At 39.4% G+C, this 17,470-nt stretch overlaps 1 protein-coding gene across 3 annotated transcripts in view; it reads right to left on the reverse strand.

Moving 5' to 3' along the window:
• Positions 1-1,457: 1,457 nt before the first annotated feature.
• Positions 1,458-17,470, reverse strand: part of ipo7 (importin 7) — a 50,229-nt gene continuing 34,216 nt past the window's right edge. Inside the window, exons 20-25 of one of the 3 annotated variants that reach the window (XM_078415387.1) lie at positions 15,350-15,445; positions 14,411-14,631; positions 12,630-12,835; positions 9,660-9,863; positions 8,251-8,367; positions 1,458-7,656 (exon numbers count right to left, since the gene is read on the reverse strand). In XM_078415387.1, coding sequence (XP_078271513.1) covers positions 7,580-7,656; positions 8,251-8,367; positions 9,660-9,863; positions 12,630-12,835; positions 14,411-14,631; positions 15,350-15,445 — 921 coding nt within the window. In that variant the 3' untranslated portion in view covers positions 1,458-7,579. Of the gene's footprint in view, positions 7,822-8,250; positions 8,368-9,659; positions 9,864-12,629; positions 12,836-14,410; positions 14,632-15,349; positions 15,446-17,470 lie in introns of all 3 variants that reach the window. The other 2 variants (XM_078415386.1, XM_078415385.1) reach the window with 2 other exon arrangements.

The raw sequence follows: 17,470 nt of genomic DNA on the forward strand, positions 1-17,470 counted from the left end.
TTTAATACTATCCTTGATTTCCCTTGTTAGCCACGGATGCACTACCTTTCCTGGTTTGTTCTTTCGCCAAACTGGGATGAACAATTGTTGTAGTTCATCCATGCAATCTTTAAATGCCTTCCATTGCATGTCCACCGTCAACCCTTTAAATATCAATTGCCAGTCTATCTTGGACAATTCACGTCTCATACCCTCAAAGTTACCTTTCTTTAAGTTCAGAACACTTGTTTCTGAATTGACTTTGTCACTCTCCATCCTAATGAAGAACTCCACCATATTTTGGTCACTCTTGCCCAAGGGGCCTCGCACAACAAGACTGCTAACTAACCCTTCCTCATTACTCAATACCCAGTCTAGAATAGCCTGCTCGCTCATTGGTTCTTCGACATGTTGGTTTAGAAAACCATCTCGCAAACATTCCAAGAAATTCTCTTCCTCAGCACCCCTGCCAATTTGGTTCACCCAATCTATATGTAGATTGAAGTCACCCATTATAACTGCTGCACCTTTAGTGCACGCATTTCTAATTTCCTGTTTGATGCCATCCCCAACCTCACTATAGCTGTTAGGTGGCCTGTACACAACTCCCACTAGCGTTTTCTGCCCCTTAGTGTTTCGCAGCTCTACCCATATCGATTCCACATCCTCCGAGCTAATGTCCTTCCTTTCCACTGCGTTAATCTCCTCTCTAACCAGCAACGCTACCCCACCTCCTTTTCCTTTCTGTCTATCCCGCCTGAATATAGAATATCCCTGGATGTTGAGCTCCCAGACTTGGTTACCCTGGAGCCATGTCTCCATAATCCCAACTATATCATAGTTTAACTTGACGTTGGGTGCTGTAGTGGGACCATTTCATCGAGTTGGATAATGCTACATTGAAAAAAAAGTGCATTGATTTTGGAAATGGCCAAGGAACCCATGAAATGTCTGCTGTTCATGGTGCAGCTAAATGTCTGAACCAAGCTCAGATTGTGTTCACAAACGAGATTGGACTGGGTTCCTTGAGGGCAGATTGCACTAGTATGTGGAATGATTTAAAGTTCCTCTGCGTGACAAAAAAAGTGTGCATGTGATTGGACGTCTGATTCATCATTGAGTCAGTCACCTCTGTTAGTTGAGTGTTATTCAAGACCAGTAAAGTAGATTTGTTAGAAGTTCAGTGTGGTCATTTGCCTCTGAACAGCAATAGAGGATCATCGGATGCTACAAACTCTAGTGTCGTTAATTATTGTGTCGGGTCAAAGGATTAAGTGTATTTGAGACAAATGAGGTCAGTGATAACAGGATGGAAAGTTTTAAGTGGGGGATAACTGGAAGTGTGTGGTTAAATTTGTAACTCCATAGAGGTTGTAAAGGAAGACTTTGTTCTCCCCTCACAAAAGAGCATAAATCTCTGACCAGACTGGTTAAAAATGAAAATATTAAATTTATTCACTTTTGAGTAGTTCCTGGTGGTTTACTCATTTCTTTGTTACAAAGGAGAAAGATACATTTTACATTTCTTCAGGCCTGTTCGCTTTTGAAAGTGGAGTACAAAACTGTTCTCTGGTCTCGTGATTAAAAAATATTGTAATTTTATTTAAATTGTAGCTACCATTTCAATCTCTTCAACCACAGATACTTGTAATGAGCCAGTTGGTAACAACAAAATAAATTAATATAGTACTTTTAAATTAGCAAGTGACTTGAGGCACTTGACAAGAGTGTACTAAAAAAACTGACAGTCATACATGGTATTACAGCAGATGACCAAATGGTTGCTCGGAGGATAGTAATTCATTTAAGTTGCATCTTAAAAGAGGAAATGTGGTTTATGAATTAAACTGAGGCTATTGCAAGGGCCACAACATGTGTTGATATTAAGACTTAGAGATGCTAAAGAGGTCATAATTGAGTGTGGGAGATTAGTGTGTGATATTAGATCAGTACAGATTAGTAACAGGGAGGGTGGTGTGTCACAGAGGGTTGCAAAAACAAGGATCTCTTTTTTAAAAACAAGGAAGCCAACACAAATCAGCAAATACATTGTGCAGGAAACTGATCTCGATTAGTTAATCCAAGACTCCTTTTAAAGCTTAAAAGATTTGCTGGGAATGTTGCCTGAGGTATATGTTTTGGTGCTTGTCACGGGACGTACAAGCATATGTAGGAAACTTGTGAGAAACAAAGCGAACATTTCCATCCATTCAATTAAATTTTAGTTATCCATTTCTTTCGACTAAATGCACTTTTACTCAAGTTACATTTAGATTGTAAATTGGTAGAAACTGTAATCACATTGAAACATTACACACCTACATCATACACAAAGTAGGAAAATAAGTATTTATATACTATCAGGCACTATCTGTTGAAAGACAAAAAGTTAATGATTCAGGTCTTCATCACAATTAGGAAAAGAACAAAACTTTTATGTTGCAGAGGGTGGGGTGTGTGGAGTGGGAGATGAATAGGACAATGTTAATGCCTCTGACCGTGTGTTGCCAGGATTGACATGATAACATTTATGTAGACCATTAGAAAAAGACAAAAACATGCAAAATATGTGAAATGTCTAGATCAGCATCGGTGGAGAGGGAAACAGTTAAAGTTACACATGGATAATCTACAGATATGGCCAGTGCTGATACAATTTCATGGCATCTGCACCCAATCACTATCCTCAAACCCTCCTTTGGGATGGATAACGAGGGCTCCCAATCTCGTTGTACCCCTGTACAATGACAATAAAGATATATTGTATATTGTATTGTATTAAGATTGAATTGTTCTTGATCAAGGAAAACGTATCAACATGTATTAGCTGGTTTCACATAAAAGTGGCTTTCTGCTTGGAAAAAAAGTATTTGATTTGAGCGAAAGGATTAAGTAGGAAAAAACATTTTTTTCGGTTGGTATGTTACATTTCTAAGGCCCGAGGATGTAACTAGGAAAATTGACAGGGGAGAGCCGGTGGATGTGGTGTACCTCGACTTTCAGAAAGCCTTCGACAAGGTCCCACATAGGAGATTAGTGGGCAAGATAAGAGCACATGGTATTGGGGGTAGGGTACTGACATGGATAGAAAATTGGTTGACCGACAGAAAGCAGAGTGGGGGATAAATGGGTCCCTTTCAGAATGGCAGGCAGTGACTAGTGGGGTACCGCAAGGCTCGGTGCTGGGACTGGAGCTATTTACAATACACATTAATGACTTGGATGAAGGGATTAAAAGTAACATTAGCAAATTTGCAGATGATACAAAGCTGGGTGGTAGTGTTGAGCTGTGAGGAAGATGCTATGAGGTTGCAGGGTTACTTGGACAGGTTGTGTGAGTGTGCGGATGCATGGCAGATGCAGTTTAATGTGGATAAGTGTGAGGATATACATTTTGGTGGTAAGAATAAGAAGGCAGATTATCTGAATGGTGTCAAGTTAGGAAAAGGGGATGTACAACGATCTTGGTGTCCTAGTGCATCAGTCACTGAAAGGAAGCATGCAGGTACAGCAGGCAGTGAAGAAAGCCAATGGAATGTTGGCCTTCATAACAAGAGGAGTTGAGTATAGGAGCAAAGAGGTCCTTCTGCAGTTGTATAGGGCCCTAGTGAGACCGCACCTGGAGTACTCTGTGCAGTTTTGGTCTCCAAATGTGAGGAAGGATATTCTTGCTATTGAGGGTGTGCAGCGTAGGTTTACTAGGTTAATTCCCGGAATGGCGGGACTGTCGTGTGTTGAAAGACTGGAGCGGCTAGGCTTGTATACACTGGAATTTAGAAGGATGAGAGGGGATCTTATCGAAACATATAAGATTATTAAGGGGTTGGACACGTTAGAGGCAGGAAACATGTTCCCAATATTGTTCCCAATGTTGGGGGAATCCAGAACCAGGGGCCACAGTTTAAGAATAAGGGGTAGGCCATTTAGAACAGAGATAAGGAAAAACTTTTTCAGTCAGAGAGTTGTAAATCTGTGGAATTCAGAAGGCAGTGGAGGCCAAGTCTCTGAATGCATTCAAGAGAGAACTAGATAGCGCTCTTAAGGATAGTGGAGTCAGGGGGTATGGGGAGAAGGCAGGAACGGGGTACTGATTGAGAATGATCAGCCATGATCACATTGAATGGTGGTGCTGGCTCGAAGGGCCGAATGGCCTACTCCTGCACCTATTGTCTATTGATTCTAAGGTAGAAACCACAGCGGTTATCGACATAATGCAACAATTTCATTCCCTCTTTCTTTCAGGAAGCTAAGGAATGGTAGGATTAAGTAGGTGATTGACCATTAGAATTCCATAAGCAGCTCTGTGCCTTGTGGAAACAGTGATTATTCATGAGCCCAAAATGTACGACATTGCTATATTTTCACAATCCAAAGACTTCCAGTCAGTCATTGGACAGTAATCATATTCTAGTGCCATGCTCAATTTTATGGACTTTGCCAAATTTAAAGATACCAAAATCCATTACCAACCTGGATCTGAATTCTTCCCGACCTGTCACAAACTAGCTAACTCATTTTAACAAACTTATTTTCTCAGTTTCTTTTTGTAATGATACCTCAATCTTACACACCTTTCAGTTTCCAGTGACAATTTCTGAGAATACAGGTTTGTTGGGTTTTTGTTTGAGAATTCTTTTCATTTTTCAGTGACTATGTGGTCAACGATAAGCAGCAAAGGCAGAATTTAAGGTAAAATAGAATGTCAATTAATCCAGTAAAGCAGCGAAGTATCCTCTACATTACGTGTCAGTACAATAAAATTAGATACATGTGGAGTTCCACAGGGGTAGGTGCTGGGGCTGCTACTCTTCATGTTGTAATCTTCATGTCCCAATCTCGTTGTACCCCTGTACAATGACAATAAAGATATATTGTATTGTATATGGATGAGGGGATTGAAGGCTTTGTGACCAAGTTTGCAGATGACATTTAAAATATGTGGAGGGGCAGGTAGTGCAGAGAAAGCAGGACTCTGCAGAAGGACTTGGACAGGTTGGGAGAGTGGGCAGAGAAGTGGCAGATGGAATATAATGTAGCAAAGTGTGGAGTCATGCATTTTGGTAGTAGGAATAAAGGCGTAGACTATTCTCTAAATGGGGAGAGAAACTAGAAACCGAGGCGCAAAGGGACTTGGGAGTGCTGGTGCAGGATTCCCAAAAAGTGAATCTGCAAGTCGAATCGGTAGTAAAGAAGGCAAATGCAGTGTTACCATTTATTTCAAGAGGGCTAGAATACAATAACAGGTATGTAATGCCGAGGCTCGATAAGGTGCTGGTCAGGCCAAATTTGGAGTAATGTAAGCAATTTTGAGCACCATATCTCAGAGGTTTTACAAGAATAATCACAGGAATGAGTGGGTTAACATACGAGCGTTTTACAGCAGTCGGCCTGTACTTGTGAGAGCTTTGAAGAATGAGGGGGGACATTGAAACGTACCGAATAGTGACAGGCTTGGATCGAGTGGATGTGGATAGGCGATTTACACTAGCGGGAGAGTCCAGGACCAGAGGTCATAGCCTCAGAATTAAAGGACATTCCTTTAGGAAGATGGAGGAATTTCATGAGTCGGTGGTGAATCTGTGGAATTATTTGCCACAGAAGGCTGTGGAGGCCGAATCAATTTTCAAGGCAGATATAGATTCTTGATTAGTACAGGTGTCAGGGGTTATAGGGAGAAGGCAGGAGAATGGGGTTAGGAGGGAGACAGATTAGCCATGATTGAATGGCAGAGTAGACGATGGGCCGAATGGCCTAAATCTGCTCTTATCGCTTATGACCTTATGTAACAGATGATTTAAAAACATTCCTGCTTGTTTTACGAATTCAGTCCGAATTGATTTGTGAGTTGTGTGAATTCCCAAAGTGAAACTGCGAACTTGCTGCACACTCGACCATCATCCTTAATTTGGTCTATTTCATCTAATTGCATATAATGTACAATTAACTTTTCAAGTTTGGTCTTGAATGCTCAATTTTTTTATTATTAAAGTTCTGTAACAGAATACCACCACAGGGTTACAGGAATCTGCAAAAATTGTTAATGCTCTGCAATATCACCGCATGGTTTTTCTTTAAAAAAAACGGTAGATACTCGAAGTTCCAACTTCATCATCCTTGGTTCTGAATTTCAGACTATTTTTAAACAATAGCTTTGTCAATTTTAACCAGTTTGTTATTTCCATCCAATTCCTCATCAGCCTTCCAGTGTGATTTTCTGTACTCCAAACACCATTCCTTCATTTCTCAATCTCTGTAAACAACCGCCATTCTATTGCAATGAAGCACACAATCACCATTGCTCAACTGTGACACTTCTTGATCACAACCTGTGTTAAAGTGCAGCATAATGCAACAATAAATTAACGTGCTCCCAAAAAAAAACAAAGGTTATCATGTTCACCAAGTCATCGAACAGCCATACCGTTCTGCAAACCAACTGCGCAGGCAACCATTTGATTTTTAAATACCATTTTGCACACAAGTCACATCGTGCATTTTATTAACACAAGCACATCTACAATTTGTGATGTTAACAGTGCATGTTGCAATTAGAATTGTGTGCTGAGTGTGATGAACTCTTTACTCATGAGAAAACAAGTGCCTGGAAAAGGATAACCAAAGTATTTTCTTCCTAATCTTGAAGGTCCTCAAGTTTAACATTAAAAGTTAAACAAAGACAATTTTTTACAACACAAGTTCAACCCAATTTTGCTTTAATAGCTTGCTGCATATACAGATGGCTCATCCATACACTCAACCAATTGCAGTACTTTTTTCTCAGATATTAGAGCTTCATGTTCAAGTCCAATTTTACATGCTTCTAGGATTGTTTGTACTGAATTACTCAGTGCTTATGATATCAATGTATTCAAATTTATTTTTTAAAAAAAGACTTGTACATAGAGAGCTTAAAAAAAGGGCACTGAGGGCACTGCCATTTTCAGCAGCAATGGAATATCATTGACTCTCATATAGCCAAAATCCCAATCAAAAATGGAGGTGGCGGCTATAGGCATAACACCTCAAATTTTCAAACTTAATGTCTCCATTTATATTTAGATCATATATCCTTTGAACTTGTAGAACAGCAAACATGCTGTCCAATTTAGAAGGCTAGAAGGCTTTCGTAATATCAAAGTGCTATTTATGCATTTACAAATACACATCTGCCATTATGTAGTGTTATGTTCAGCGTCCGATAATCTACATCTGAATACAATCATTTTTAATCTTGGCATGAACAGGAAAATTTGGAGACAATTTTGAGCGTTATCTACCTGTTGTGTCGTATTTACATTAAAAATGAACTTGAAATGTGGAAAACCAGACTAATACTAACACTATTATGGATGTAAACACTGAAGGAGCCTGCTAGCCTAAACTACAGATGTGTTGAAATTATTCCACAAGCCAATGATTTCCTTGCCTGAATTGAAATTAAGGAATAAGCTGTCAACATGACATTTCTCCTTGCTTTTCAGGTTCCTATGGTTTGGAGACATTTACTTTTCTTTACATTAGTCTCTCTCAGGCCGATGTTCCTCTGAAACTTGTTTTTCTTCTCCAGAGGGCTCTCATGATCAAATTCCCACTTCTCCGATCATTTTGTCCATTCCATGTTGTAGGAAGTTGAGTGGATTTTGTGGATGATAGAACTGATTTTTTTGTTTGGAACCACTACTGGAAGGAACAACACAAGCTTTCACTACAACCAGTCACACAGTACAATGAATCAAAAGCGAACTCAATTCATTCCTGGGGCAGAACCACCAAAATTAAATGAAGTTGGCACTACTGGAGCATTGAACTTGTATCCACCATGTTTTTCAATCATTTTGGACTCTGTAATAGGGAGGGAAAAAAAACAACTCCTTAGGCAACAGGCTCAAAGTTCCACATTTGACACACTGCAAAGTTAGATAAGTTTCATACATTAAAATGTATCTGAATTCTTATACTCCGGTTTCTAAGAATTAGAAAATAGGTGCAGGAGGCGGCTATTCGGCCCTTCGAGCTTGCACCACCATTCATTGTGATCATCCAAAATCAGTAACCCGTGCCTGCCTTCTCCCCATACCCCTCGATTCCGCTAACCCCAAGAGCTCTATTATAATAGAAAGTTCAACTATTACTGCTACTTTGATATTCATCTCTTGAAACAATTGTTATTCTTAGTAGAATGTCAAATTAATGTAGGTGCACCAACATTATACAACAGTGTCAACTTGTATGCAAATGAACAAGGAGCCACTTAAATGGTTACATAAATACCTAGTGCAGCTCGCCTCTGATCTGCAAGAGTCCCAATGTCTTGCAACTGCTTCCTATGTTCATCCGTAAGATTGCATGTCAAGGCTTGGTACCAGGTAGGATCACAGTTCTGAATGCCTGTGAAAGGAAAATCATGTTTTTTACATGTCACCCCATGCCTCTACTGAGTGATCATTTGAACAGTAATGACATTTTAAAACTCTGTTACATCCAATTAGTTAAAAAACCATTCATGAAATGAACAGAAAAATTTAGTGAAATATCTTAATATGAAGTACTTCTGAATCCAGAATTCTCTGTGGAATGTCTAATTTTTCTGATACTGCCTTAACTGATAAATGTTTCCATTATAAGCAGTACCCCAACTCACCCCCCTCTCTCCCAACTGTGACCTCTTTTATAAGATGTACAAGAGATAACAATCAATTCAACTGGAAAAATAGAACAGCTAAGTAGACACTAGACATAGTCATTATAAAATAAGATCAGGTCACAACAGAATCCGAATTAATCTTATTTCGAAACCCATCCATATTGCACACAATATGATGGCACAGTACAAATAAATATTTTCTCTTCACTTGTGTTTGGAGATGTGCCCATCTTAACAACCTATGTGATTCGTGGAACAATGTCATTGGAGCCGTTCTGGGGACACTGTTTGCTGAAACCAGAACCTGCCCCAAATTGTCCTTCAGCCATATTAGAGTCTAAGGGAAACCTCAAATGCCACAAAGAGGCTATATCTGTGCGTCACGTTAATGTGGATCTCTCCAGTTGCTGGTATTACTTGGGAATTGGTACTGAGCATTTATCCAGCAAGGGAACAAATGGATCTAATTAAAAAAAAGACAAAATGCTAGATAACTCAACAGGCCAGGCAGCATCTCTGGAGAACATGGATAGATGACATTTCCGTTTTTCAGTCTCTTGTGTTTCGAATCTTGAGCATGTCTCCATTAAGAATCGTGTGTCAGTGAGATGAGTAGGTTGGCCCATGATAAACCTCAAAGAATAGCTGCCAATATTATAAATGCTTAATGTTGTACCTAATTGGTTCTATATTTAAAATATATAAATTCCAAATAATCAACAATTAAAATATATAGATGTCTCTAGAATGTTTAACCATTCCAACATTTTGAACCGTGTTTCATCACAATCAAAACATAAACTATAAATTTACATGGTGTATGGACAGAACCAATTTCAGTCATAAAGCCTCCCGCCCACCACCATAGGTTGGGAGCGAGCATGTAGTTTTTCCATACTGATCACTTTTTATTCACCATTTCATGCTGGATTCAATTTGTGACCATCGTTTGATGGTAGGCTTCCTTTGGTAAAATAGTCTACACCTGAAAGATGACTAAACTAAATAGGGCAGAAAAGTCAAAACTCAAACATACTTTGCAGTACAGTCTTGAATATCTGATATTCATCAATATTGCTGTCTTCATTATCAACAATGGTACAGTATCCTTCAAGGGCTGTCTCTTCTGCATCATCATCTTCCCATTCTTCATCATCACCATCCTCTCCAGCTTGCTTTGCTAACATTTCTAGATATTCTTGTCCATCTTCATCAATATCATCTTCATCACTACCCAGCTCTGTCAAAGAAAAGATAATCAGTAGCTTTTTTAACGTAAATAATGAATTTGCATGAAAACTGCTGTGATCTGCATCATTTCATTTCCCCCGCTGCTCCTATAACTTATGAACATACTCAAGAACAAAACGCCACAAGGAGGAGAAAACCAATTAAGGCCGTCAAAATGTGCCGGCGTTGCACTTTTTGGAATGTATATTGTTAGTATCAGGGATGAAAATCTGTTTGGAAGCTTGCCACTTATGACATCTTAAACAATGACAATTACTTCAGACAAAAAAACTGGAGTAACTCAGCAGGACAGGCAGCATCTCTGGAGAGAAGGAATTGGTGACGTTCTGGGTCGAGATCCTTCTTCAGATGGAGACTCAGGGAAGAGGGAGACAGAGATATGGAAGGGTGAGGTGTGAAAACACACATCAAGGGGGATGCTGATCAAGGAAATGTAAAATAGTTGATTGTTAGCCGAGGGGACAGTGTCAAGGTATACAATCAGTATTTTTTTTAATCAGGAGGACAGTGAAAATCATTGGCGAACTTCGATGGGGGAAAGGACGGGCAGAGAGTGAAAGCAAGGGTTACGTGAAGTTAGAGAAATCCATACCGCTGGGTTGTATTTACCACCTTTTTATTTCTAACTGCCGGTGTGATATCAACCGTCTCAACTTGTCCACTCTCCTTACTTCTCCCGCTCAGACCGTACAGCCCTCCGCTCACTCTGCAGCAACCCCGACATTATCATCAAACCTGGCGACAGGGGAGATGCCTTGGTATTCTGGCAAGCTGAGGTCAGGCGCCAGCTCCCAGGCACCTCCTATTTATCCTTGGACCATGACCCCACAAATAAGCACCAGGCCATAACTTCACAAACCATTTCTGATTTTATCACTTCCGACGTTCTGCCCTCGACAGCCTCCAACCTTATCGTTACCGCGCCTCGCACGGCCCGGTTTTACCTTGTCCCCAAAATCCATAAACAGAACTGCCCTGGCAAACCCATTGCTTCTGCCTGCCCCTGTTCCACTGAATTCATTTCCACATTCCACAACTCCATCCTATCCCCCCTGGTCCAATCCCTCCCTACCCATGTCCAAGACACCTCACACGCCCATCGTCTTTTCAATTACTTCCATTTTCCAGGCCCCCACTTTCAAGTCAAGTCAAGTCTACTTTATTTGTCACATACAGATACAAGATGTGCAGTGAAATGAAAGTGGCAATGCCTGCGGATTGTGCTAAAACTACAAAACAGAATAGAAATTTAAAAAAAAGACAATACAAAAAATAAATTAATACAGTAAATTAGTCCCTGGTGATATAAGAGTTAGCAGTCCTGCTGACCTGTGGGAAGAAACTCCGTCTCATCCTCTGTTTTCACAGCTTGACAGCGGAGGTGTTTGCCTGACCGTAGCAGCTGGAACAGTCTGTTGCTGGGTCGATAGCCTGCAGCCCCGCTCATACTCCCCCTCCCCCCCAGTCGCAGCAGTGACAGAATCCCCATCGTCACCTTTCACCCTATCAGCCTCACATTCAGCATTCAATCCTCCAACATTTTCGCCACCTCCAACAGAATTCTACCACTAGCCACATTTTCCCATCTCCACCCCTTTCCGCAGCTCCCTGGTTAACTCATCCCTTCCCACCCAAATTAGTTCCACCCCAGATACTTTCCCCTGCATCCGCAGGAGATGCGACACCTGTCCCAATACCTCTTCCCTCAAATCTGTCCAAGGACCCTAACAGTCCTTTCACGTGAGGCAGAGGCCCACTTGCACCTTCTCCAACCTCATCTACTGGAGCCACTGTTCCAGGGGTGGATTCCTATATATTGGTGAGACCAAGTGCTAGCTCGGCAATTATTTTGCTGAATAACTGCGCTCAGTCCGCCTAGGCCTACGCGATCTCCCTGTTGCAAAACAATAACTCCCATTCTCATACTGACCTTTCTGTCCTGGGCCTTCTCCACTGTCAGAGTGAGGCCAAACGCAAATTGGAGGAACAGCATCTCATATTTTGCTTGGGAAGTTTACAACCCAGCAGTATGAATATTGATTTCTCTAACTTCAAGTAACCCTTGCTTTACCTCTCTCTCTGTCCCTCCCCATCCTAGTTCTCAGTTTCACTGTCCTGATTAAATTTTACTGATTGTATGTCTCGTCGTCACCTTCCCCTCAGCTAGCAAAGAACCATTCCACATTTCTTGGAACATTGTCCCCTTTGATCTGTTTTCACACCTCACCCTCCCATATCCCTATGTCTCCCTTCTCCCTGACTCTCAGTCTGAAGGTCTCAACCCAAAATGTCACCCCATTCTTTCTCTCCAGAGATGTTGCCTGTCCAGCTGAGTTCTCCAGCATTTTGTGTCTATCTTTGTTGTAAACTGGCATCTGCAGTTCCTTTCAACACAATTACTTCATAGTTCAATTCCATAGAACACTCCGCACCTTTGAACTATCTTTGCATCGCTATGAATAGGGGATTCAGAATAAAGCTAATATTAATCTTCTTCAGCAAATCACATTGCCTAGCCCCATTAGAGTTCACAATTCAAGAAAAATCAAGCACAATGAAAAGGGCTGAATCACTAAGATAATTGTCCTCACTATAAAATCTTTCATTCTTAGCTTTCCTAGTTTACATTATCTTGTATTATACACCAGAAAATGTCAACCCACTCTTAATCGCCACTTACATTAGGTCTACAATTTATTACCAAGTATTATTTATTCTAAATGGGATATAAAAATGCAAATGGAACTCAGCCTACCATTTTCATCATCATCGTCTCCATCGTCATCATCACCACTATCGTTTTCATGCTCTGCACGACAAGCATATGCTCTTTTGAGTCCACCAAAAAGAAGAGTGAGAGCTGGTAGAATTTGTCCAACAACCTGGTTCACAATTTGTGGTCTCTGTTCAAGTTCAATCAACGCACAAAGGCCAAGGACGCACATTTTCCGATCATGCAAACTGGACAAAAGGAAGAGGAAGTCATTGAAAACGAACAATAACAAATTAGTTCATCTAAATTATATGGGGACATGCAACCGCAAGTAATAAATGCAGTCACTGGACTGAGTAACATGTTAATTTAATTTTTGTAGGTTATGTCAATAGATTATTTGCATCCATAATACTGAAAATGTTAAGTGCAGTTCAAAAGCACCATATTCCATTTCAATAACGAAATGGAAGAGAATAATTCATGTTGTGTAATATCACGCTTTGATGTTCAAAACTATAAATCTGCATTTCCCATTCACTATTCAGGGAAGTGCTATCCCAAAAATCATACTGCCATTAGCAATATTCCTACTTTGAGCTGACTAAAAGTAGCAATTATTCCAATTTTCAATATCAAAAATATCAATTCACGGAGGCAGAGGATTTCACATTTATCCCAAGTCAAGTCTCAGCTCAGAACTCTACAACCTAAGTCATAGGGTGGGGTCAGAGGGCAAGGCCAGATTACAACTTTAATCAATATCCATGGGCATGAACAGAACAGTTCTCGGCCATGTTTCAACACAATTAATGTTATGACATTCAAATGAAGTATATTTTAAAAAGTCAAGACTTCAACTTTTTCCCATTGAAGTTGCTAGGAAATTTCAGAATATATTAGAAGACATATTATTCTTCTTGTATATGAAGAATATACAATATTACTCAAAGTAATTTAGCGTACAAAGTTTCATTCCCTTCCCATTGTTCCATGCACTTACTTATCTCCTGGATTTACTAAATATGTTTCATAGTTTATAAGGTCTATTGAGTAATTGAAAACATAATCATATAATTTCAGCTTTAATTGGGGAAAAATAGAATACAAATCTCTTATTAAAATAGAATACCTCTTTCCTCCCCATTTTAATTCAGCGTGAAAACATGCCTTTTGACCTACTGAGTCCATGCCGACCAGTGATCACCAGTACACTAGTTCTGTCCTACACATTAGGGACAATTTACAGAAGACAATTAACCTACAAACCTGCACACCTTCAGAATGTGATTGGAAACTGGAGCACCCAGCGAAAAACGCGATCGAGGGAGAACGTACAAACTCCAGCACCCGTATTAAAAGAAAATATATATACACACACTGAACTTTAGTTTATTATGGGTTTTACAGAGTACTACGTTTACATATCTGTTGTGCTGCTGTAAGAAAGAATTTCAGTGACTTACTTCGGGACATATAACGATAAAACAAACTTGACTCAATTGCCAATACCATAATTGTTGAGGAACCTCTGGTCGTTATTGTTCTAAGCACTTCTGTATGACATGGTGTACTGTATCCTGAAGTAATCTAAAGGTTTGCCACTACCAGTTCCTGGTTAACAGCTTACACTCCTCTATTATCAAATCCCTTTATAACTTTCATTTTCATACCCAGTAAATTACTGTCTTAGCAAATGCCACCAGTCCAGGATACAAAATTCAATGCGATCAGATGATATTACAAATAGAAGACTAGTGTATCATTTTCTTAACTTTAAAAGCTTCAAAACATACCAGTATGGGTTTCTCCCAAAATCTTACCCTAAAAAGCAGTCTACATCATTCAGCCATTGATTAATAAATTGTGTGGTGATTGGCTCAGTATTGTTGGGAAAGTGGAGGTTTTCCAAAGTACTTAGCAACAGGTGTGGGCTGTAGTATAAAGCGGCAATGGCTACTTGCAGACACATCGTTCTTAGTTCACTGGTTTTGACTTCTCTCGTCAGCCTCTCAAGTGCAGCTTCCACAAACAGAGGTATGCACTAGAAAAAAATACTGCGTCAGCTTCAGTATATAAATGCAAACCTGAAAATGTTACGTAACTTATCAAGATTTTGAAACACCAAGTTATTGAGGCAACATGACCAGTCTTGGAAGCATACAGACGTGGTCCAAAATAGACAAGCAATTTAAACGAGGTATGGACAAATTGCTAAAATACCTTGACATTACCTCGCTTATTAAAAAAAATTGAGACCGGCAAGTTCAGATTTTTTGCCTATCCTCTAAATTTGTTTCAGATGGTGCTGAGCCACTTCATGGAATTACCATAATCCTCAGCATGAAGCAATTCCCTGTGTCATTAACAAAGTCCATGTAACTTGACCTCATAACAGTGATGGGATAGTGATACATTTCCTAAACAAGAAGGTGTGAAACATAGTATGAAACTATGTGGTTGTAGAATTCAAATTTGTCACCTTATCCCAGAGAATGTTAAGGGCTTGGTAGACGTTAAAATAAAGCCTTATCCTGTTGCAGAGCATTTGTACATAGTGCACAATGCAGTCTTAAGGTTACAGTGCACTTCTATTATTGGATAATGCTGAACAGATAACCAAAGAGCAAACTTAACACGATTCCCTCTATTATCTTAATCAAAATAACACAAGCAAAATAATATTTATTATTCAATGTTTGTGGTGCAACATGTTGGAAGGTAATCTACATTCAATTAAGTGTAATTTTTACTGCACTAACCTGATCAATGCCACGCCCTTTGCATTGTAGAATAATCACTTCAAGCAATTTAGCTGCATGGCATTCTGCATCCTCACCTGCATCCCCTGTTAGCACCTGAAATAAAATGTAATTCCTCCATAAAACAGAAATAAACAGAAATTACAGGGTTCCAGAATATTTGTCTCCTGATAAAATGACTGACCAATCAAAACTCACAGTCAGCCAACTTTGCCAGGGCACTTAATTTTACTTTTTCTGTCAATTTTATTTAGCAAGCCTGGGGGATGGAGATATGCTGAAATATACCATTAGGCAGCACAGTGGTGCAGCGCTAGAGTTGTAGAGATGATCCTTTACATTGCCAGAGACCCGGATTCAATCCTGACCTCGGCTGTTGTCTGTATAGAATTTGTACGTTCTCCCTGTGACTGTGTGGGCTTTCTCTGGGTGCTCCAAACACGTACAGGTTTGCAGGTTTATTGGCTTCTGTAAATTGTCCCTAGTGTGTAGGATAGAACTAGTGTATAGACACTCGCCGGTCTGCCAGGACTCGGTGGACCAGAGGGCCTGTTTCTGCTCTGTATCTCTAAATTAGAAATAGATCACAGTAATGAATCTAATCAAATGAGCTGAAAACAGAAAAATGAAAATACTCAGGTAAGACAGCAATTGTGAAAAGGGAAATAATACATCATGATGATTAAAGATCAATCATAAATGTTAACTTTCTCTCCCTACAGGTGCTGCCCGATTTGCTGCATATTTTTAACATCCTAATTTTAGCTCATATTTCCAACAATTCCAGTTATTTCGTGTTGCAGTAAATATACTAGATGGAAAAAAGAATATTTAAATTGTTATAGACAGAGGTTTTTAAAGCTAATATGTAAGAGAAACCAAATTAGATTGTATTAGAAACTATTCTGAAAAAAGAGAGAAAGTGACAATATGTTGAAAAACAAACAAAATAATCCAGATTAAAATGAATGGAATTTTAAAAATAAAAATAATTTTGAATTTCAACAAGTTTATTTAAGGGAAGTTTTAGGATGCTGAAACTAATACACAGATTGGAAACCTATTACAATTGAAATAGGATTGCATGATCCACAGGTTGAGGAATGGAAACAAAGTCGAGCCAGGTTAAAGACAAAAGTTAGGTTAAAGACAAAACTAAGAAGGACAAAACAAAAGTTCAAAACGAAACAGTAAAGTATTCAATTATTCGAAAAGTGATGAGGCAGCAAATGCAGAGGCTACTGCATTTGCAAATGTAGGTTACACAAAGGGCTCTGCAGAATGTGAATTTGTTCAAGGGACGAGAATGATAAAAAAAAAAGCAATAATCCATGAATTTATTGAGGTTGGATGGATAAAAAATTAAGTGCCTTCAATCAAGGATAAAATTACCAAAGGACTTCAACATCCAACTAAGCTCAATTACACAAATCTGAAACATACACATAGAGGAGGTGAAGCTGCAATGGATGCAGTCAAACATAAACATAATTCGGGGATGTGATCAAATTGAAAAATTGGTGAGAAGAAAATAGAGTGTGTCAGGATGTGCTTGGAAGAAGGTACTACTATTGAACTGTTTGCATGTCAAAGACATGGAGTCATTGAAATTTGTAGATGCTCCCAAACAGCAAGGACTCATGTTACAGGACCTGTAATAGAAAGGGCTGAGCTAATGATTTAGAAACAAATTCAGATCCCACCACATCAGCTGGAGAATTTAGTTAAACCTAGAATTAAATAACTAGCATTAGTAAGTGAAAAATAAACTACCAGGATTTGTGGAACACAAATCTGATTTACTAATAATGGGGAAGGAAATGTTCTGAACCTACCTGGTCTGGTTTAGAGCAATGTAATGGGCAGCCCTCTGAAATTATCTAGCAAGCCAATCAGTTGAAGAATGAACTGGGGTGGGCACCAAATGCTGCCTTAGCCAACCATGCCTATTCCCCATGTATGAATATAGTCAAATTCATTACAAGGCTAAACCTAGCTTAAAAGGAACATCATGATGTTAAAAATAATTTGATACCGACAAGACATTAAATTTGTGGTAAATTAAAAATCATTGGACTTTGTTTATTGCAGTGGAGATTTGATTTTGGAGGTAAAGGCTCA

This window comes from Rhinoraja longicauda, chromosome 18, assembly GCF_053455715.1.
Source record: "Rhinoraja longicauda isolate Sanriku21f chromosome 18, sRhiLon1.1, whole genome shotgun sequence".
NCBI lineage: Eukaryota > Metazoa > Chordata > Chondrichthyes > Rajiformes > Arhynchobatidae > Rhinoraja > Rhinoraja longicauda.